The 23,926-nt window shown below is 38.2% G+C and overlaps 1 protein-coding gene across 1 annotated transcript in view; it reads left to right on the top strand.

Annotated features, from left to right (window-relative positions):
* LOC133577920 (disintegrin and metalloproteinase domain-containing protein 12-like) overlaps positions 1-23,926 on the top strand; it is a 234,090-nt gene that overhangs the window by 186,637 nt on the left and 23,527 nt on the right. Inside the window, exons 11-12 of the mRNA XM_061932053.1 lie at positions 5,828-5,976; positions 16,126-16,303. Of these exons, the coding sequence (XP_061788037.1) occupies positions 5,828-5,976; positions 16,126-16,303 (327 nt within the window). The remainder of the gene's footprint in view (positions 1-5,827; positions 5,977-16,125; positions 16,304-23,926) is intronic.

The following is a 23,926-nucleotide window of genomic DNA, read 5'->3' as shown; positions in this document are numbered from 1 at the left end:
TAGTGACAGAGAATAGAACAAGGATGGACAATTCAACCCTTAACTCAACAATGAGTAGATGAGTGTTATGTGTGTGTATATGTGTAAATAAATGAACACTGAAATTCAAGTATTTCTTTTATTTATATATATATATATATATATATATATATATATATATATATATATATATATAAAATACATATATATATAGCTAGAATTCACTGAAAGTCAAGTATTTCTTATATTTATATATATATATATATATATATATATATATATATATATATATATATATATATATATATATGAAATACTTGACTTGGTGAATTCTAGCTGTAAATATACTCCTACCCTCTTAGCCCCGCCCCCAACCACGCCCCCGCCCCACCCCGACCACGCCCCCCACCTCCCGAAATCGGAGGTCTCAAGGTTGGCAAGTATGATCTACGCGCCTGTCGCTGTCTTCGAGGCCGGTCCTGGCACACCCAATCCGCGGCAGGCCCGCAGGCCACGCCCCCCCTCCACAGTATCATTTGAGTTTTGCCCTCAAAGCCTTTCTGTATCCAGAAACCTTGTCCCTGACTTTGTAAACAATAACAAAAACCATAAAACAAATTTAAAAAAAATTAATAATAAGAAAAAGAAAAAAACAATTAATTACTTCAGTTTTGTTTATATACTGAGGCTATACTAGGTATCGATAGTATCTACATCTGTATCGATCACCCCTACTTTACTTTTTTTACTTTCTATTTTATGCTGCAGCTGTCACATATACTGTAATATTGTACATGGCAATTGTTACATATTTTATATATGATATAGACATAATATATCAGTATATATAATATACTGTACATATATTATGTAAATATTACATATATATGTTATATTTTATATCGCTATATTTAGTCTGTTTATACCTGCATTGCCCTTTCCATCCTTACACTTTCCATCATTGTAACTGAGCTACTGTGTGGAACAATTTCCCTTGTGGCTCATTAAAGATTGTCTAAGTCTAAGTCTACTTTGAAGTTTTAGCGGTTATGGTAACTTTTTGCGCCGCATGCTTAGCCTTTTTTTTCTTTTCTTTTTTTCTAGTCCTCCAGTGATAATGGTACTTGGAAAAAACTTAGGTCTTGTTCACAGTGCAAATAAATTCAGATTTTTTTTATATGTGACCTTTATCGTTTTTTTCCTTTTCATATCAATGTGAATGGCGCAATTCCGAATTTTTCAAATCCTACCCAGACCTCTTTCATAAGTGAATATAAATCGGGACATGTATCCAATGTGGCCGCAGTCTGTACATTCCAGTTGTGTCATCAAATAGCAATAACCGTCATAATTCCTTGCCAAAATAAAGAAAGCAGGCGAAAATAATATGTTTTAGGAACTCACATCAACGTTCCACCATCCCTGTCTTTGACTGCTCGCCCACACTCACTTTGAAGTGCACGTCGAAGCAAACGTCCCACAAAATGCGAAAGCTAAAACACTTAACCCTCTTCCTTCTTAATCTTCCACGCGTACTAATTCGCATTGATTCAACAAAATCCTTGAAATTGAAACAAATGCGCCAGGACTGAGACATGCTAGTATCGGAGCCATGTTTGCAAAACCCAAAACCAGTGCAGTTGGCACATTGTGTAAATGGTAAATAAAAACATAATACAATGATTTGCAAATCCTTTTCAACTTATATTGAATTGAACAGACTGCAAAGACAAGATACTTAACGTTCGAACTGGAACAACTTGTTATTATTTGCAAATATTAGCTCATTTGGAATGTGATGCCTGCAACATGTTTCAAAAAAGCTGGCACGAGTGACAAAAAAGACTGAGAAAGTTGAGGAATGCTCATCAAACACTTATTTGGAACATCCCACAGGTGAACAGGCTCATTGGGAACAGGTGGGTGCCATGATTGGGTATAAAAAGCAGCTTCCATGAAATGCTCAGTCATTCACAAACAAGGATGGGGCGAGGGTCACCACTTTGTGAACAAATGCGTGGGCAAATTGTCGAACAGTTTAAGAACAACATTTCTCAATGAGCTATTGCAAGGAATTTCACCATCTACGGTCTGTAATATCATCAAAAGGTTCACAAAATCTGGAGAAATCACTGCACGTAAGCGTGACCTTCGATCCCTCAGGCGGTACTGCATCAAAAAGCGACATCGGTGTGTAAAGGATATCACCACATGGGCTCAGGAACACTTCAGAAAACCGCTGTTGCTATATCTATAAGTGCAAGTTAAAACTCTACTAAAGTGAAAAGCCATTTATCAACAACACCCAGAAACGCTGCCGGCTTCGCTGCGCCCGAGCTCATCTAAGATGGACTGATGCAAAGTGGAAATGTGTTCTGTGGTCTGACGAGTCCACATTTCAAATTGTTTTTGGAAACTGTGGACGTCGTGTCTTCCGGACCAAAGAGGAAAAGAACCACCCGGATTGTTAAGGCGCAAAGTTCAAAAGCCAGCATCTGTGATGGTATGGGGGTGTATTAGTGCCCAAGACATGGGTAACTTACACATCTATGAAGGCACCATTAATGCTGAAAGGTACATACAGGTTTTGGAGCAACATATGTTGCCATCCAAGCAAGGTCTTTTTCATGGACGCCCCTGCTTATTTCAGCAAGACAATACCAAGCCACGTGTTAAAACAGCGTGGCTTCGTAGTAAAAGAGTGCGGGTACTAGACTGGCCTGCCTGTAGTCCAGACCTGTCTCCCGTTGAAAATGTGTGGCGCATTGTGAAGCCTAAAATACCAGAACAGAGACCCCGGACTGTTGAACAACTTAAGCTGTACATCAAGCAAGAATGGGAAAGAATTCCACCTGAAAAGCTTCAAAAATTGGTCTCCTCAGTTCCCAAACGTTTACTGAGTGTTGTTAAAAGGAAAGGCCATGTAACACAGTGATAAAAATGCCCCTGTGCCAACTTCTTTGCAATGTGTTGCTGCCATTAAATTCTAAGTTAATGATTATTTGCAGTTAGAATCAGTGTGAACATTAAATATCTTGTCTTTGCAGTCTATTCAATTGAATATAAGTTGAAAAGGATTTGCAAATCATTGTATTCTGTTTTTATTTACCTTTTACACAACGTGCCAACTTCACTGGCTGTGGGTTTTATAGAATAATGTTGATGGTATTATTTGGAAGAGGGGGTGTTTATATGGTTTATCGCTGTATTTTCCCACTTATAGTGCAGGGTGCTTTCATTTTGTCATCGTCACAAGGTCACTGTTGCAGCTTGCTTTCAAACTCGAGCCGGTGTTCTGGCAAGACATGCGCCCTCCTGGAATTCACTCAACTCCTGCATATAATCTTTTTTGAAGGAATCTTTCACGTGAATACAGTCTTGAGCCATGTAAACACTGGGACACGGCTGAGGTAAAGTGTCAGGTTCAAACACTGATGACATCTATTAAACAGACAAAGAAATAATGAATCAAACAGAGACAGAATTAAATTTGGCTCAATTGAGGAGAAACGTCTGGGTTTAGTGTCCCACCACGCTCTGACTAAAGATTGTACGCCTCCTCTTTTATTTCCCTGATTACATGGCAAAAGCTGTTTCTAAAGGGACGGGGGTCGTAAACAGCCACCGCCTTTGGTTGCAAAACAGTTCAAAGAAAAGGTTGGTTCAAAGAAAAGGTCGTAAACAGCCGTTGCCCTCGGTCACAAAACAGTTCCAAGAAAAGGTGCCTGGAGGGGGGTCAGGGCCTGCCTCCTCTCCGCTTTGTAGATCTCGGGTCAAGACAAAATCTTCCTGTGGATTACAATACATCTGTCTACCCACATATGCGGTCCTCTCCAAAGTTTCTCATAGTCACATTGACGTCCCACTGGGGTGAGTTTTTCCTTGCCCTTATGTGGGCTTTGTACCGAGGATGTCGTTGTGGCTTGTGCAGCCCTTTGAGACACTTGTGATTTAGGGCTATATAAATAAACATTGATTGATTGATTGATCTGTCATGATCTGTGGTCTGGATCATGTTTTTGTTATTTTCTGTTAGTTTTAAAACTCCATTAGTTCCTGTTTTTGTACACCCTTGTTTGTTTTAGTTTCCATGGCGACTTATTAGTTTCACCTGCCTAATGTGTTCGGGACACGCACCTGCTCTAATCAAGAGACTATTATTTAAGCCTGTCTTTACCAGATAGTCGTCCTGGCGTCATTGCTCTGTCAAGACGGGACGGGTTTCGCAGCTTACTGCGAGGTTTGTTCTCCCGGGAAGCAATCGGACTATTCCGGACAAGGCGTGAAAGTAGGAACATATTTAATTATCTTCTCTCAAAAAGGTAAAAGAAAAACGTAAAACAAGGCTGATCGCACTTGGAGTTAAAGTAAACAACTAGCATAAGCTATGGCATAGCAAGAAACAAACAAACATGAAACTGTGGCATGAAAAGAGCAATGACGCCAGGACGACTAACTGGTAAAGACTGGCTTCAATAATAGTCTCTTGATTAGAGCAGGTGAAACTAATAAGTCGCCATGGAAACTAAAACAAACAAGGGTGTACAAAAACAGGAACTAATGGGAGTCTTAAAACTAACAGAAAATAACAAAAACATGAGGGACGGCGTGGCAGCAATCGGAGGGTTGCTGGTTACTGGGGTTCAATCCCCACCTTCTACCATCCAAGTCACGTCCGTTGTGTCCTTGGGCAAGAACACTTCACCCCTTGCTCCTGATGGCTGCTGGTTAGCGTCTTGCATGGCAGCTCCCGCCATTAGTGTGTGAATGGGTGAATGTGGAAATACTGTCAAAGCGCTTTGAGTACCTTGAAGGTAGAAAAGCTCTATACAAGTACAACCCATTCATCCAGGCCAGAGATCATGACAACATCAAAGAAACCGACACCTTCATGTCGCTTCCCATCCTACACAGTGGAGTTTTGCAAGCCTTTTTGCTTGGTAGGATCAAAGACAGCTGTTGTCCTCTCGCCGGGAACTCATGGCAATTATTCTGACATAAAGAGCAGTTAAAAAAAGGCAAATATCGTACTAAAAGTACTTTTAAACATTTTAGGTGCCAGCATCCAGGCTAGATTTTGAAAAAAATAACCCACTTTGTGACGAGGTCGGGGGTCGGCAACCCGCGGCTCTAGAGCCACATGCGGCTCTTTAGCGCCGCCCTAGTGGCTCTCTGGAGCTTTTTCGAAAATGTATGAAAAAAGATGAGGGGAAAAAAATACATTTTTTGTGTTAATATGGTTTCTGAAGGAGGACAAACATGACACAAACCTCCCCAATTGTTATAAAGCACACTGTTTGTATTAAACATGCTTCACTCATTCGAGTATTTGGCGAGCGGCGTTTTGTCCCACTAATTTTGGCGGTCCTTGAACTCACTGTAGTTTGTTTACATGTATAACTTTCTAGGACGTGTTTTATGCCACTTCTTTTTCTGTCTCATTTTGTCCACCAAACTTTTAACGTTGTGCGTGAATGCACAAAGGTGAGTTGTGTTGATGTTATTGACTTGTGTGGAGTGCTAATCAGACATATTTGGTCACTGCATGACTGCAAGCTAATCGATGCTAACATGCTATTTAGGCTAGCTATATGTACATATTGCATCATTATGCCTCATTTGTAGCTATATTTGAGGTCATTTAGTTTCCTTTAAGTCCTCTTATTTCAATTTGACACACTATCTGTATGTGATATGGCTTTTAATTTTTTTTGCGGCTCCAGACAGATTTGTTTTTGTATTTTTGGTCCAATATGGCTCTTTCAACATTTTGGGTTGCCGACCCCTGGACTCGGTATTTAAGGGACCTTTGCATTAAGAACACAAACAAACTTTGCTTCTTTTTCAGGATCATTCGGACATCCCTTTGGGCGCGGCGGTCACTCTGGCCCACGAGCTGGGACACAACTTCGGCATGAACCACGACACGCCGGAGCGAGGGTGCGGCTGCCGGGTGACGGCGGACCGCGGAGGCTGCATCATGACTCCCTCCACGGGGTGAGCGAAATAACTGAACATTATTTCACATGCTAACAATTTTGTCGGTAGGCATCTGCGGAGCGGCAGAATTTGCAGTCAGCGGAGCGCGGCAGGCAAATTTGGGGGTTTATGGCCGATTGCAACAGCTGCTGCAGCTGAGCTAACAGCCTGCAGCTACATGAGCCTTGGTGGATTAGTTCAGGTACACTACATGGCTCAGTGTGGAAGTCTGAAGAACATCCACTCTCCACCAAACAATTGTATTTAACCAACTGGACCCCTTGTCATCTTGGCATAGTAGTTTGACAAAGGGAGGACTGCGCTCATTTTCCGGACTTATGCAGATCCCAAATACAGATCAGCAGGTACTAGACCAGGGGTCGGCAACCTTTACCAGTCAAAGAGCCATTTTGACCAGTTTCACAAATTGAAGATAACAAATGGGAGCCACAAAAATTTTTGAAATTTAAAATTAAATAACACTGCATAAAAAGTATTTTTTTTGCTTCGTGCTATGTATAATCTAGGGGTCTCAGACACGCTGCCCATACTTTAATATGGAATTTGAATGCTGGTGCCACGCGGGTTTTATATGAATGGCGCTTTTCAGCGTCATACGTGCCGTGATGGTGCAGCATATAGCACCCACTACAACCAGCGTGCCTGATCAGCTACACGGTGTGAGGGGCTTCCGCTTGCTCACGTAGGTGACAGCAAGGCATACTTGGTCAACAGCCACACAGGTTACACTGACGGTGACCATATAAAACAACTTTAACACTCTTACTAATAATGCACCACACTTTGAACCAAAACCAAACAAGAATGCACCGTAACACAACATAAACACAACAGAACAAATACCCAGAATCCCATGCAGCCCTAACTCTTCCGGGCTACATTATACACCCCCGCTACCAAACCCCGCCCACCTCAACCAACGCACAGAGGGGGGGTTGATGTGTGAGGGAGCAGGGTTGGGGTGGGGACGGGGTTTGGTGGTAGCAGGGTTGTATAATGTAGCTCGGAAGAGTCAGGGCTGCATGGGATTCTGGGTGTTTGTTCTGTTGTGTTTATGTTGTGTTAAGGTGCAGGTGTGTTTGACATTCTTGTTTGGTTTTGGTTCAAAGTGTGGCGCATTATTAGTAAGGGTGTTAAAGTTGTTTTATATGGTCACCGTCAGTGTAACCTGTGTGGCTGTTGACCAAGTATGCCTTGCTGTCACGTACTTGTGCAAGCAGAAGATGCATACTGCATAACATGGGTTGGGCTGGCACGCTGTTAATACAGATTGTAGAGGGCGCCAAATGCTGTACCATCATGGCACGCCCTTATTGTAACTGCAAGGGTGAAAATCGGAGAATATTAATACCGGGAGATTTCTGCGAGAGGCATTGAAAACCGGGAGTCTCCCGGGAAAATGAGCCGCATCAGAGTGATCTAAGAGCCGCATGCGGCTCCGGAGCCGCGGGTTGCCGACCCCTGCAGACGGTAAGAAAAGTTGCTTTTGCATAATATTGCGAAACAAAATGCCAGATAATATGCCTTACCTTATACTCACACCATAATAATACTCCTATTTTGAAGCACAGTACAATCCATCAAGCGGTGCGGCTTCATAGCTTACCAAAGTCGTACTAAAACATTTTGATAGATTTTTGAGTGCCGTGTGTAATGTTCTATATTTTCAAAGGAACATATAAAATGTTGGTGTTGTTTACTTGAGTCACAATACAGTCTACACATATCTCTTATGTATGACTGCCATCTACTGGTCACAGTTATCATTACACCATGTACCACATAAAATAGCTTCGAGGTCGGTAAGCACAACCAAAATGATTCCGTACACTAGGCGCACCGGGTTATAAGGCGCATCGTCGAGTTTTGAGAAAATGAAAGGATTTTAAGTGCGCCTTAAAGTCCGAAAAATACGGTAGTTTGGTTTGAAAATGGAATTAAACCCAGCTGGGACCTTAAATGAAACAAAAAAATATTTAAGTAAATAGACTGATTCACCCTCAACTGTTAAGCATTTGGGTCCGACATATTAAAACTCGCTTAAAAATGCGCGCAAATTTTCCGGACTTATGCAGATCCCAAATACAGATCAGCAGGTACCAGACGGTGAGAAAAGTAGAAAAGTTGCTTTTGCATAATATTGCGAAACAAAACGGCAGATAATATGTCTTACCTTATACACACACCATAATAATACTGGTATGTTGAAGCACAGTACAATCCTTCATAGCTTACCAAAGTCGTACTAAAACATTTTGATAGATTTTTGAGCGCCGTGTGTAATGTTCTATATTTTCAATTGAACATATATAATGTTGGTGTTGTTTACTTGAGTCATAATACAGTCTACACGTACCTCTTATGTATGACTGCCATCTACTTGTCACATTTATCATCACACCATGTACCAAATAAAATAGCTTCGAGGTCGGTAAGCACAACCAAAATTATTCCGTACAGTAGGCGCACCGCGCTATAAGGCGCATTGTCGAGTTTTGAGAAAATGAACAGATTTTAAGTGCGCCTTAAAGTCCGAAAAAATACGGTAGTTTGGTTTGAAAATGGAATTAAACCCAGCTGGGACCTTAAATTAAACAAAAACATATATAAGTAAATAGACTGATTCACCCTCAACTGATAAGCATTTGGGCCATTCCACCCACCTATTAAAACTCGCTTAAAAATATGCTTACATTTCTGTCCTTTTTTAACTTTAAGTCTGAACAAACAGTTAAGCCCGTTTAATTGGTTCCAGGCCAGGATTGTGGTGAATGTATTCCCGCAAAGTAGGGATGATGAATTATTCAATGAATATTTTCATAGCTAGAACACAAAAAAAGAGAGCCCTCTTGTCCTGACTTAACACCCACATCGTCAATTTAACTCTCCTTTAATCCAATATATAACGTTTTCCCAGGCTGAGCCAATCAGTGGCTATAAGGGCTGGACAATTTATAAAATTTTAATCTCGATTTCGATTTTTTTGGCTTCTTACGATCATAAAAATATTATGATGGTACAAAACAATTAATGGGCATGCAAAAATCCTGAGCTTGAGATTGTGAAACGAATGAATGTGGGAACGTTTTGTCACGACGCTTGTACGCCTAATCAATAATCACTAAGCTCAACAAAAAAAGTCAGGCATTTCCGCGTTAACGTAATTACAAACAGAATCACATAATTGGCCAATAAAACGTCAGAAAAATTGGCGTGACTATGAGTGAATTTATGTCATTTTGAGGAGAAGGAACATTTTATTTGGAAAAACAATGTGTCTGCTACCGTTTGTTCTTCCCCCATGCACGTCTTCAACTAATCAATGTTGAGACGGCTACTTGAAACAGCGACTAAACTAGCAATTAATCAATCAATCAGTTTGAGTATGTCATAGTCAGTTCCATATACATGTAGTACATGTATACATACATATATCTGGAGAACAATCTAGTGCTCAATAACAATTTTCTTATTTTTTCAAATTGTAGACCACAACGAAGTGTTCTAAATGTAGAAAAAAACTCTTAATATGACCCCTTTAACACTTTCATTTTATACTGGTAACCTAAAAATGTATAAAAAATGTATATACAATATGTATAAACTACATATGTTATATTTCATATTGCTACTACGGTAAATTTGTAGTCTACTTTATACCTGCATTATCCTTTCCATCCTTAACCTTTCCATCTTTTGTAACTGAGCTACTGTGTGGAACAATTTCCCTTGTGGATCAATAAAGTTTTTGTAAGTCTAAGTCTAAAAAACATGATAACAATTTGGCATATAAAGCAGCCATTTTTTAGGAAAGCAAATACTACGTTTCCAGGTTTCAAGGTGTATTTTTTTTTTAATTGTGTTATTTAAATATGTAATCCAATCAATGGACAGGACACTTTTTAATTATTATTTATTATTGATATATGTAATCCAATCAATGGACAAGACACTTTTTATTTATTATTTATATATGTAATCCAATCAATGGTCAGGCCACTTTTTATTTATGATTTATTATTTATATATGTAATCCAATCAATGGACAGGACACTTTTTTATTTATTATTTATATATGTAATCCAATCAATGGACAACACACTTTTTATTTATTATTTATATATGTAATCCAATCAATGGACAGGACACTTTTTATTTATTATTTATTATTATTGATGTATGTAATCCAATCAATGGACAGGGCACTTTGTATTTATTATTTATATATGTAATCCAATCAATGGACAGGAAGGACACTTTGTATTTATTATTTATATGTGTAATCCAATCAATGGACAGGACACTTTTTATTTAGTATTTATATATGTAATCCAATCAATAGACAGGACACTTTTTATTTATTATTTATTATTTATATATGTAATCCAATCAATGGACAGGACACTTTTTATTTATTATTTATTATTGATATATGTAATCCAATCAATGGACAGGGCACTTTGTATTTATTATTTATATATGTAATCCAATCAATGGACAGGACACTTTTTATTTAGTATTTATATATGTAATCCAATCAATGGACAGGACACTTTTTATTTATTATTTATTATTATTGATGTATGTAATCCAATCAATGGACAGGGCACTTTGTATTTATTATTTATATATGTAATCCAATCAATGGACAGGAAGGACACTTTGTATTTATTATTTATATGTGTAATCCAATCAATGGACAGGACACTTTTTATTTAGTATTTATATATGTAATCCAATCAATAGACAGGACACTTTTTATTTATTATTTATTATTTATATATGTAATCCAATCAATGGACAGGACACTTTTTATTTATTATTTATTATTGATATATGTAATCCAATCAATGGACAGGGCACTTTGTATTTATTATTTATATATGTAATCCAATCAATGGACAGGACACTTTTTATTTATAATTTATTATTTATATATGTAATCCAATCAATGGACAGGACACTTTTTATTTATTATTTATTATTGATATATGTAATCCAATCAATGGACAGGGCACTTTGTATTTATTATTTATATATGTAATCCAATCAATGGACAGGACACTTTTTATTTAGTATTTATATATGTAATCCAATCAATGGACAGGACACTTTTTATTTATTATTTATTATTATTGATGTATGTAATCCAATCAATGGACAGGGCACTTTGTATTTATTATTTATATATGTAATCCAATCAATGGACAGGAAGGACACTTTGTATTTATTATTTATATGTGTAATCCAATCAATGGACAGGACACTTTTTATTTAGTATTTATATATGTAATCCAATCAATAGACAGGACACTTTTTATTTATTATTTATATATGTAATCCAATCAATGGACAGGACACTTTTTATTTATTATTTATTATTGATATATGTAATCCAATCAATGGACAGGGCACTTTGTATTTATTATTTATATATGTAATCCAATCAATGGACAGGACACTTTTTATTTAGTATTTATATATGTAATCCAATCAATAGACAGGACACTTTTTAATTATTATTTATTATTGATATATGTAATCCAATCAATGGACAAGACACTTTTTTATTTATTATTTATATATAATCCAATCAATGGTCAGGCCACTTTTTATTTATAATTTATTATTTATATATGTAATCCAATCAATGGACAGGACACTTTTTTATTTATTATTTATATATGTAATCCAATCAATGGACAGGACACTTTTATTTACTATTTATTATATATATATGTAATCCAATCAATGGACAGGACACTTTGTATTTATTATTTATATATGTAATCCAATCAATGGACAGGACACTTTTTATTTAGTATTTATATATGTAATCCAATCAATAGACAGGAAACTTTTTATTTATTATTTATTATTTATATATGTAATCCAATCAATGGACAGGATACTTTTTATTTATTATTTATTATTGATGTATGTAATCCAATCAATGGACAGGACACTTTTTATTTATTATTTATATATGCAATCCAATCAATGGACAGGACACTTTTAATTTATTATTTATATATGTAATCCAATCAATGGACAGGCCACTTTTTATTTATTATGTATTATTTATATATGTAATCCAATCAATGGACAGGACACTTTTTATTTATTACTTATGTATGTAATCCAATCAATGGATAGGACACTTTTTTATTTTTTATTTATATTTGTAATCCAATCAATGGACAGGACACTTTTTTATTTATTATTTATTATTTATATATGTAATCCAATCAATGGACAGGACACTTTTTATTTATTATTCATTATTCATATATGTAATCCAATCAATGGACAGGACACTTTTTATTTATTATTCATTATTCATATATGTAATCCAATCAATGGACAGGACACTTTTTATTTATTATTTATTATTTATTTACAGTGATTTTATCATGCATACACACATCTAATCTTCTGGGGTCACAAATGGCAGCAATTGGGTGCAATGGCTCATTTAGGTTTGTTCTTGCGAGCGTTCAAGCCCTTAAAAGACAGAAAAATATTCCATGTGGAAACATTTGGTGTAGCCAAGGTCTTGTTGGTCTGTGGGAGACCCAGACTGCTTTTTTTTCTTTGGTTTGGATTAAACCCATGAAAAACAACCAGTCTTATTAAACAAAAAAAAAGTAATTCAGAGCAGTCCGATTGCTCGACCTTCTTAGCACAAAAGCACGAAAGATTGAATAGGAACCTCCTTGGCTTTTCTCCTCCGCTATTCTTTGACACGCATGCAGTTTTAATGTCGGAAAATCTCTCTGCAGCGAGGGATAAATACTTAAATACCGCCTGTTACGCACTTTTCAGCCGAGGACCGCTTTGAACGGCCCCCGACTCCGAACGTTTAAAGCCACCGGGCTCCCTCGGTGCGGATCAGTGTTGGGACAAAAGGCAGAGGGGGGAAATAAATCCAACAAATATGTGTTTGTTTGGAGGTTGTGTTCCTTTCATGGGCAGAAAGCGAGGAGATGATCCAGTGCTCTCTGTGCTAATACTTCATGTCGCTTTAATCCCGGATTAGCACGGCATCGCATTCGAGTCTCCTGACGGCCTATTCCTGGTTCTGATGCTAATTCCACATCAGTGCGCTCTGCCAGGAGCCCAGCCGCAAACCAACACCCGCCCCAGGGCTCCGTCTCACGCCCCCTCGCGGTCTCCTTCTTTATAAGGTCACAACATCCAGCCGCAATATTAAGCGGAGTACCTTTAACGCCTGTTGCTGCGGGTGTTGCAGTATTGTACTCCACACACACTGTTTTCTCGCCGCCCTCAGTCTCCTCTTGGATAAATTAGCAGTCATAAAAATAAACACAAAGATACCCTCGTTCCCTTCCGTTGTAGTAGTTTGTCTCCACTTTGATGCCGAGCTCCACCATCGCCAACAATTAAACACAAAAATACCCTTGTTCTTCTCCATAATCGCAGTCTGTCTCCAACTCGCTGCAGTGCTCGGTTTTCTCGCCGCCCTCAGTCTCCTCTTGGATAAATTAGCAGTCATAAAAATAAACACAAAGATACCCTGGTTCCCTTCCATTGTAGTAGTTTGTCTCCACTTTGATGCTGAGCTCCACCATCGCCAACAATTAAACACAAAAATACCCTTGTTCTTCTCCATAATCGCGGCTGCAGTGCTCCGTTTTCTCGCCGCCCTCAGTCTCCTCTGGGATAAAATAGCCCTCCCCGCCATCACTAACAGTCATAGACGTCAACACGCAAAAATACCTTATTTTTCCTCAGTTGTCGCAGTTTGTCTCCATTTTGCTGCAGTGCTCCGTTTTCTCGCCGCCCTCAGTCTCCTCTTGGATACATTAGCAGTCATAAAAATAAACACAAAGATACCCTCGTTCCCTTCCGTTGTAGTAGTTTGTCTCCACTTTGATGCCGAGCTCCACCATCGCCAACAATTAAACACAAAAATACCCTTGTTCTTACGTCTCCAGAGTCTCCACCTCGCTAGTGCTCGGTTTGCAGAGCTTCTCACCCTATCTCTAAGGGAGAGCCCCGCCACCCGGCGGAGGAAACTAATTTCGGCCGCTTGTACCCGTGATCTTGTCCTTTCGGTCATAACCCAAAGCTCATGACCATAGCTGAGGATGGGAACGTAGGTAAAATTGAGAGCTATGCCTTTCGGCTCAGCTCCTTCTTCACCTCAACGGATCGATACAGCGTCCGCATTACTGAAGACGCCGCACCGATCCGCCTGTCAATCTCACGATCCACTCTTCCCTCACTCGTGAGCAAGATTCCGAGGTACTTGAACTCCTCCACTTGGGGCAGGGTCTCCTCCCCAACCCAGAGATGGCACTGCACCCTTTTCCGAGCGAGAACCAGATTGCACGCCTCCTCTTTTATTTGGACTTTCCCTGATTACATGGCAACAGCTGTTTCTAAAGGTACGGGGGTCGTAAACAGCCGCTACCTTTGGTCACAAAAACAGTTCAAAGAAAAAGTGCCTGGAGGGGAGTCAGGTCCTGCTTCCTCTTCACTTTGTAGACCTCGGGTCAAGACAAAATCGTCCTGTGGATCACAATACATCAAAGAAACCGACCCCTTCATGTCGCTTCCCATCCCACACAGTGGAGTTTTACAAGCCTTTTGATTGGTAAGATCAAAGACAACTTCGGCTTATAGTCCGTAAAAATACGGTGATTGGTATCGGCCTTGGAAAAAAAAAAAGCATTTTGGTCGATCTTTAGTAAAAAAAAAAACATTTTCAAGGCACCTTTCCAAAAAGTCAATTTTAGTGCCAAAAGTCGCCATATTTTGGCCTTGCTTTAATGTGTTAGTAAAAATACTGTTGATGATAACACTATTAGTATTTGTCAGGTTCAAACATTGATGACATCTTTTAAACAGACAAAGAAGCAAGGAATTAAACAGAGACAGAATTAAATTTAGCTCAATTGAGGAGAAACGCGTAGACCTGTACTCTTGCACAGTCTCTCACCCCGCTCTGACGAAAGATTGTGCGCCTCATCTTTTATTTGGACTTTCCCTGATTACGTGGCAACAGCTGTTTCTAAAGGGACCAGGGGTCGTAAACAGCCGCTGCCTTTGGTCACAAAACAGTTCAAAGAAAAGGTGCCTGGAGGGGAGTCAGGTCCTGCTTCCTCTCTGCTTTGTAGATCTCGGGTCAAGACAAAATCGTCCTGTGGATCACAATACATCAAAGAAACCGACGCCTTCATGTCGCTTCCCATCCTACACAGTGGAGTTTCAAAAACCTTTTGTTTGGTAAGATCAAAGACATCTTCGGCTTATAAAAATACGGTGATTGGTATCGGCCTTGAAAAAAACAACATTTTGGTCGATCTTTAGTAAAAAAACAAGACATTTTCAAGGTACCTTTCCAAAAACTCAATTTTAGTGCCAAAAGTCGCCCTATTTTGGCCTTGCTTTAATGTGTTAGTAAAAATAATGTTGATGATAACAATAACACTATTAGTATTTGTCAGGTTCAAACACTGATAACATATATTAAACAGACAAAGAAGCAAGGAATTAAACAGAGACATAATTCAACTTAGCTCATTTGAGGAGAAACGTCTGGGCTGTACTCTTGCACAGTCTCCCACCACGCTCCGACGAAAGATTGCACGCCTCATCTTTTATTTGGACTTTCCCTGATTACGTGGCAACAGCTGTTTCTAAAGGGACCAGGGGTCGTAAACAGCCGCTGCCTTTGGTCACAAAACAGTTCAAAGAAAAGGTGCCTGGAGGGGAGTCAGGTCCTGCTTCCTCTCTGCTTTGTAGATCTCGGGTCAAGACAAAATCGTCCTGTGGATCACAATACATCAAAGAAACCGACGCCTTCATGTCGCTTCCCATCCTACACAGGGGAGTTTTACAAGCCTTTTGACTGGTCAGGTCAAAGACAGCTTTTGTCTGCTTGCCGGGAACTCATGGAAACAGAAAGTTTTGTGATAACTTAGATACAATTATTCTGACAGTATTATTATTTTGTGTCAATGTAATAATCGTAATAAGGTGGCAGGCGTTGTCGTCGTCTCTCCAGTCCAAAATCGACGCATCTGTTTGACTTTTTTGTGCAAAAGCACACCTCTCCTAGTGAGGGGGGGATTTGTGCATCAGGCAGCCATTATTGCTGATTAGGCATCTCCCTCTCAGGTTCCCCTTCCCCACCGTCTTCAGCAGCTGCAGCAAGAAGGACCTGACGGCCAGCTTCGACAAGGGCGTGGGCATGTGTCTCTTCAACATGCCCGAGGTCAAGGTGCTCTACGGCGGGCAGAAGTGCGGCAACGGCTACGTGGAGGAAGGAGAGGAGTGCGACTGCGGAGAGCCGGAGGTGAGAATCCTTTTGTCTTTATTATTACTAGTAGAGATGTCCGATATTATCGGCCGATAAATGCTTTAAAATGTAATATCGGAAATTATCGGTATCGTTTTGTTTTTTTATCGGTATCGGTTATTTTATTTTTTTATTTTTTATTTTTTATTAAATCAACATAAAAAACACAAGATACACTTACAATTAGTGCACCAACCCAAAAAACCTCCCTCCCCAATGCACTCATTCACACTCATTCACACAAAAGGGTTGTTTCTTTCTGTTATTAATATTCTGGTTCCTACATTTTATATATATTATTATATTATTATAATATATATATTATATTATTATAATATATATATTATATATATATATATATATATAATCAATACAGTCTGCAAGGGATACAGTCCGTAACCTAACCTTTAACACTTAATTTGACTCATTTTCATTAATTACTAGTTTCTATGTAACTGTTTTTATATTGTTTTACTTAATGTAAAATAATAAAAATAATGTGTTAATTCCACGACTGTATATATCGGTATCGGTTGATATCGGTATCGGTAATTAAGAGTTGGACAATATCGGAAATCGGAAAAAAAAAGCTACTATCGGACATCCCTAATTATTATTATTATTATTATTATTATTATTATTATTATTGTTAGGGATGTCCAATAATGGCTTTTTGCCGATATTCCGATATTGTCCAACTCTTTAATTACCGATACTGATATCAACCGATACCGATATCAACCGATGCTGCTCTAGAGCCGCATGCGGTTCTTTAGCGCCACCCTAGTGGCTCTCTGGAGCTTTTTCAATAATGTATGAAAAATGGAAAAAGATGAGGGGATTAAGAGTTGGGCATTATCGGGATATGGGCAAAAAAGCCATTATCTGACATCCCTAATTATTATTATTATTATTATTATTATTATTATTATTATTATTATTATTATTATTAGGGATGTCCGATAATGGCTTTTTGCCGATATTCCAATATTGTCCAACTCTTTAATTACCGATACCAATATCAACCGATACCGATATCAACCGATGCTGCTCTAGAGCCGCATGCGGTTCTTTAGCGCCACCCTAGTGGCTCTCTGGAGCTTTTTCAATAATGTATGAAAAATGGAAAAAGATGAGGGGATTAAGAGTTGGACATTATCAGGATATCGGCAAAAAAGCCATTATCTGACATCCCTAATTATTATTATTATTATTATTATTATTATTATTAGGGATGTCCGATAATGGCTTTTTGCCGATATTCCAATATTGTCCAACTCTTTAATTACCGATACCAATATCAACCGATACCGATATCAACCGATGCTGCTCTAGAGCCGCATGTGGTTCTTTAGCGCCGCCGAGTGGCTCTGTGGACCTTTTTCAAAAATGTATGAAAAATGGAAAAAGATGAAGGGAAAAAAATATTTTTTTTGTTTTAATATGGTTTCTGTAGGAGGACAAACATGATACAAACCTCCCTAATTGTTATCTGTTTGTATTAAACATGCTTCACTGATTGGAGTATATGGCGAGCGCCGTTTTGTCCTACTAATTTTGGCGGTCCTTGAACTCACCGTCGTTTGTTTACATGTGTGCCTTTCTCCGACTTTCTGGGACATGTTTTATGCCACTTCTTTTTCTGTCTCATTTTGTCCACCAAACTTTTAACGTCGTGCGTGAATGCACAAAGGTGAGTTTTGTTGATGTTATTGACTTGTGTGGAGTGCTAATCGGGCATGTTTGGTCACTGCATGACTGCCAGCTAATCGATGCTAACATGCTATTTAGGCTAGCAATATATTGCATCATTATGCCTCATTTGTAGCTATATTTGAGCTCATTTAGTTTCCTTTAAGTCCTCTTAATTTATATCTCATGGCACACTATCTGTATGTAATATGGCTTTTAATTTTTTGTGGCTCCAGACAGATTTGTTTTTGTATTTTTGGTCCAATATGGCTCTTTCAACATTTTGGGTTGCCGACCCCGGCCCTAGAGTCACACAACTTGGTATGTGACACTGGTTAACTGTTAACCTGTTAACTTTAGCATGCTAGCACGCTAACATTAAAGTGCTAACTTTATGTTTTTTTCTCTAATTACACAGCCAGACATCTTACAAGCATATAACTTGGTGTGTGACACATGCTAACTGTTAGCATCTTTATGTTAGCATGCTAACATTAAAGTGCTAGCTTTTTGAGCTAATTTGGCAAACGCTTACCCTAGAGTCATATAACTTGGTATGTGACAGTGGTTAACGTGCTAACTTTAGCATGCTGGAACGCTAACATTAAAGTGCTAACTTTTTAGCTAACTTTAAATAAAATTCTCTAATTACACAGCCAGACACCTTACAGGCATATAACTTGGTATTTGACACATGCTAACTGTTAGCATGTTTATGTTAGCATGCTAACATTAAAGTGTTAGCTTTTTGAGCTAATTTGGCAAACGCTTACCCTAGAGTCATATAACTTGGTATGTGACACTGGTTAACTGTTAACGTGGTAACTTTAGCATGCTAACAATAAGGTGCTAACTTTTTTACTAACTATAAGTTTTTTTCTCTAATTACACAGCCAGACACATTACAGTCATATAACTTGGTATGTGACACATGCTAACCGTTAGCATGTTTATGTTAGCATTCTAACATGAAAGTGCTAGCTTTTTGAGCTAATTTGGCAACCGTTTGCCCTAGAGTCATATAACTCGGTATGTGACACTAGTTAACGTGCTAACTTTACCATGCTAGCACGCTAACATTAAAGTGCTAGCTTTATGGTTTTTTTTCTCTAATTACACAGCCAGACACCTTACAGTCCTATAACTTGGCATGTGACACATGCTAACCGTTAGCATGTTTAGGTTAGCATGCTAACATTAAAGTGCTAGCTTTTTTAGCTAATTTGGCAACCGTTTGCCCTAGAGTCATATAACTTGGTATGTGACACTGGTTAACTATTTACGTGCTAGCTTTAGCATGCTAGCACGCTAACATTAAAGTGTTAACTTTTTAACTAACTTTACTTTTTTTCTCTAATTACACAGCCAGACACCTTACAGTCATATAACTTGGTATGTGACACATGCTAAACGTTGGCATGTTTAAGTTTGCATGCTAACATTAAAGTGCTAGCTTTTTGAACTAATTTGGCAACCATTTACCCTAGAGTCATATAACTTGGTATGTGACACTGGTTAACTGTTAAGGTGGTCACTTTAGCATGCTAACAATAAAGTGCTCTATTTTACTATCTTTAAAATTGTTTTCTCTAATTACACAGCCAGACACATTACAGGCATATAACTTGGTATGTGCCACATGCTAACTGTTAGCATGTTCATGCTAGCATGCTAACATTAAAGTGCTAGCTTTTTGAGCTAAATTGGCAACCGTTTACCCTAGAGTCACACAACTTGGTATGTGACACTGGTTAACTGTTAAGGTGCTAACTTTAGCATGCTAGCACACTATTATTTAAGTGCTTACTTTATGTTGTTTTCTCTGATTACACAGCCAGACACCTTACAGTCATATAACTTGGTTTTTGACACATGCTAACTGTTAGCATGTTTATGTTAGCATGCTAACATGAAAGTGCTACCTTTTTGAGCAAATTTGGCAACCGTTTACCCTAGAGTCATATAACTTGGTATGTGACACTGGTTAACTGTTAGCGTGCTAACTTTAGCATGCTAACAATAAAGTGCTAACTTTTTTACTAACTTTAAGGTTTTTTTCACTAATTACACAGCCAGACACATTAGTTATATAACTTGGTATGTGACACATGCTAACTGTTAGCATGTTTATGTTAGCATGCTAACATTAAAGTGCTAGCTTTCAGAGCTAATTTGGCAACTGTTTACCCTAGAGTCACACAACTTGGTATGTGACACTGGTTAACGTGCTAACTTTGGCATGCTAGCACGCTAACATTAAAATGCTAACTTTTTAGCTAACTTAAAAAAAAAAAAATCTAATTACCCAGCCAGACACCTTACAGTCATATAACTTGGTATGTAACACATGCTAACCATTAGCATTTTTAGGTTAGCATGCTAACATTAAAGTGCTAGCTTTTTGAGCTAATTTGGCAACCGTTTACCCTTGAGTCATATAACTCGGTATGTGACACTGGTTAACTGTTAACGTGGTAACTTTAGCATGCTAACAATAAAGTGCTAACTTTTTTACTAACTTTAAAATTGTTTTCTCTAATTACACAGCCAGACACATTACAGGCATATAACTTGGTATGTGCCACATGATAACTGTTAGCATGTTTATGTTAGCATGCTAACATTAAAGTGCTAGCTTTTTGAGCTAATTTGGCAACCGTTTGCCCTAGAGTCATATAACTTGGTATGTGACACTGGTTAACTGTTAACGTGCTAACTTTAGCATGCTAACACGCTAACATTAAAGTGCTAACTGTATGTTTTTTTCTGTAATTACACAGCCAGACACCTTACAGTCATAGTACTTAGTATGTGACACATGCTAACCGTTACCATGTTTATATTAGCATGCTAACATAAAAGTGCTAGCTTTTTGAGCTAATTTGGCAGCCGTTCACCCTAGAGTCATATAACTCGGTATGTGACACTGGTTAACTGTTAACGTGCTAACTTTAGCACGCTAACATTAAAGTGTTAACTTTTTAGCTAACTTTACTATTTGAATAATATAAATGTATTTTAAAATGTTGTAATCTGTTCATTTTTGCGAATTTGTGTTGGGGTTTTGGGGGGGAAATCCTCATTATACAATATTGTGAGAAAAACTAATTAAATATTAGTTCATGACGAAAATAATAAAACTGAGGATTTTATTTTCAAAATATTTGTTAATTCTCAAAGTGTTTTGTTATTTTTCTTGTTTATATTATGATGTTATTCTCGACACTTTGGACATCATTTTTGATAATACTCTTTTTCTTTTTTTTTTTACTCGGCTTTATGAATCATTCATGCTTAATTCAGTAGTTCTTGTTTCCACATGTGGAGCATGTGGAAACAGTTTTAATAGGATGGTGTGTGTGTGTGTGTGTGTGTGTGTGTGTGTGTGTGTGTGTGTGTGTGTGTGTGTGTGTGTGTGTGTGTGTGTGTGTGTGTGTGTGTGTCTTCTTGTATTTCTACCCTTCTTGAGACATCAACAAGGAAAAGTAGCTTCCAAATGAGGAAGTGTGAACAAGTTAGGACATAAATCATGGTCCCAATACTAAAAACCATTGCATCTAATAGAGAGCCAAATACTAGAGTCCATGAACATTGCTCCAAAGTAAGATTTTTTTGTTGATTTAATGTGCATACAAAAGTCAACATTGACAGGTCCAAAGGCAGCAATATATGATAAAACAAGCCAAAGAAGGACTTTCCTATTCATCCCCGAAAAAACCCGATAGGTAAACAGCTGATTTTACGACTTCCGGTGCTGACGTAAGACAACCCGCGTCCCAAATGTGACCATAGGATGAACAAATACACTACGGTACTAAGACTATAGTGGCCATTAACAGTTAGCTTCTACAGCTGGGTTGCCCAAGGTGCAGCACAGGCGCCATCTGTGGTCCCTGACGCCTTTGTCATCGGCCTTAAGCACATTACAAAAAACAAAAAATAAAGATCTCATTTGCACCCCTAGTGGTGAAATCTATCAAATTTAAAGGGGTGCCAAAAAGGAGGGATTTTTCAAATTGACTGTGTGTCGCTTTTAAAAGTGCTCCCCCTCTGGTCAACATATGAAATAACAAGTGTGTGTAAGAAATTGAGATGCGCCCCCTTTGGCCAAAATTAATAAAAAATAAAAAATGTATATAGAGACATACTGTAATAACTTGAAGTAAATAATGAAGATTAAAAACAATTACAAACAAAAAATTAAAAAGAAAATAAATGAACTAAAAGCAGTCTTTTTTTCACAATGTGTCGACTTTTTTCTTATAAAATTTCTCATATTCTTTCTGCTTCTGTAATATTGCAATATTTTCTTATGACTTTTTAATGTAATATTAATACTTTTTAATGCAAAATGGTGACATTTGTCATATAAAATGATTACTTTTATCGCAATATTGCCAATTTTTTGGTTGTTTCTTGTAAAATAGTAAACATTTTTGAGTAAAATTATGACTTTTCTCATCATTTTGCCAAGTAAAATTCCGATTATTATTAAAATATTGCCAAAATGTTAAAGTTTTCTTATAAAATTGTGACTTTTGTCTAGTGAAATGATGACTCTTTTCATAAAATTGTCAAAATGTTAAGCTTTTCTTGTAAAACTGCGACTGTTATTGAGTAAAATTCCAACTTTTATTATAATGTTGCACAAATGTTCAGTTTTTCTTGTAAAATTTTAACTTGCGTTGAGTAAAATGACAACTGTTATTATAATACTGCCAACGTTTTACATTTTTCTTGTGAAATTGTGACCTTATTCTGGTGAAATTCTAAGCTTTTTTAAATTTGCATAGTACGTCTATATTATTAATGTTGTAAATACACATCTTTATATATCTAGAAAGGGTGGTCCTAAAGAGGTAGGCTTTTTTCTCAGGTCTCAAGAAGGTAACAAATACAATAATGTGTGTGTGTGTGTGTGTGTGTGTGTGTGTGTGTGTGTGGTTGTTTGTGTGATTGTGCAATTGTGTGTGTGTGTGCGTGTTTCTCTGTGTGTGTTTGTCAGTGTGTGTGTTGGTGCAATTGTGTTTGTGTGTGTTGGTGCAATTGTTTGTGTGTGTGTGTGTTTGTCAGTGTGTGTGTTGGTGCAATTGTGTGCGTTCGCTTGAGTGTGTGTGTTTACATTTGTGTGTTTGTGTGAGTGTGGTCCGCGTCTGTGTGTGCGTATGTACATTTGTGCATGTTTGCATGTGTGTTTGTACGTTTGTGTGTTAGTGCACTTGTGCGTGCGTTTGCGTGAGAGTGTGTGTGTGTGTTTGTGTGTTTGCGTGTGTGTGTGTGTTGGTGCAATTGTGTGTGTGTTTGCGTGCGTGTGTTTGTCCGTGTGTGTGTGTGAGTGCGTTCGCGTGTGTGTGTTTATATGCGTGTGTTTGCGTGTGTGTGGTGCACGTCTGTGTGTGAATATGTACATGTGTGTGCATGTTTGCGTGTGTGTGTTTGTCCGTTTGTGTGTTGGTGCAATTGTGCGTGCATTAGCGTGAGAGTGTGTGTGCGTGTGTGTACATGTGTGCGTGTGTGTGTGCGTGTTTGCATATGTGTGTGTGTGTTGGTGTAATTGTTTTTGTGTGTGGGTGTGTGCGTTCGCGTGAGTGTGTGTGTGTTGACATGCGTATGTTTGTGTGTGTGTGTGGTGCGCGTCTGTGTGTGAATATGTACATGTGTGTGCATGATTGCGTGCGTGTGTTTGTCCGCTTGTGTGTTGGTGCAATTGTGCGTGCGTTTGCGTGTGTGAGTGTACATGTGTGCGTGTTTGTGTGTGTGTGTGTGTGTGTTGCTGCAATCGTGTGTGTGCGTGTTTGTCCGTGTGTGTGTTTGTGTGTTGGTGCAATTGTGTTTGTGTGTATGTGTGCGTTCGCGTGAGTGCGTGTGTGTTTACATGCGTGTGTTTGTGTGTGTGGTGCGCGTCTGTGTGTGCGCATGTACATGTGT

Source organism: Nerophis lumbriciformis, linkage group LG39 (assembly GCF_033978685.3).
Source record: "Nerophis lumbriciformis linkage group LG39, RoL_Nlum_v2.1, whole genome shotgun sequence".
In the NCBI taxonomy this organism is placed as follows: domain Eukaryota; kingdom Metazoa; phylum Chordata; class Actinopteri; order Syngnathiformes; family Syngnathidae; genus Nerophis; species Nerophis lumbriciformis.
This window is presented reverse-complemented; position numbering and strand designations above follow the sequence as displayed.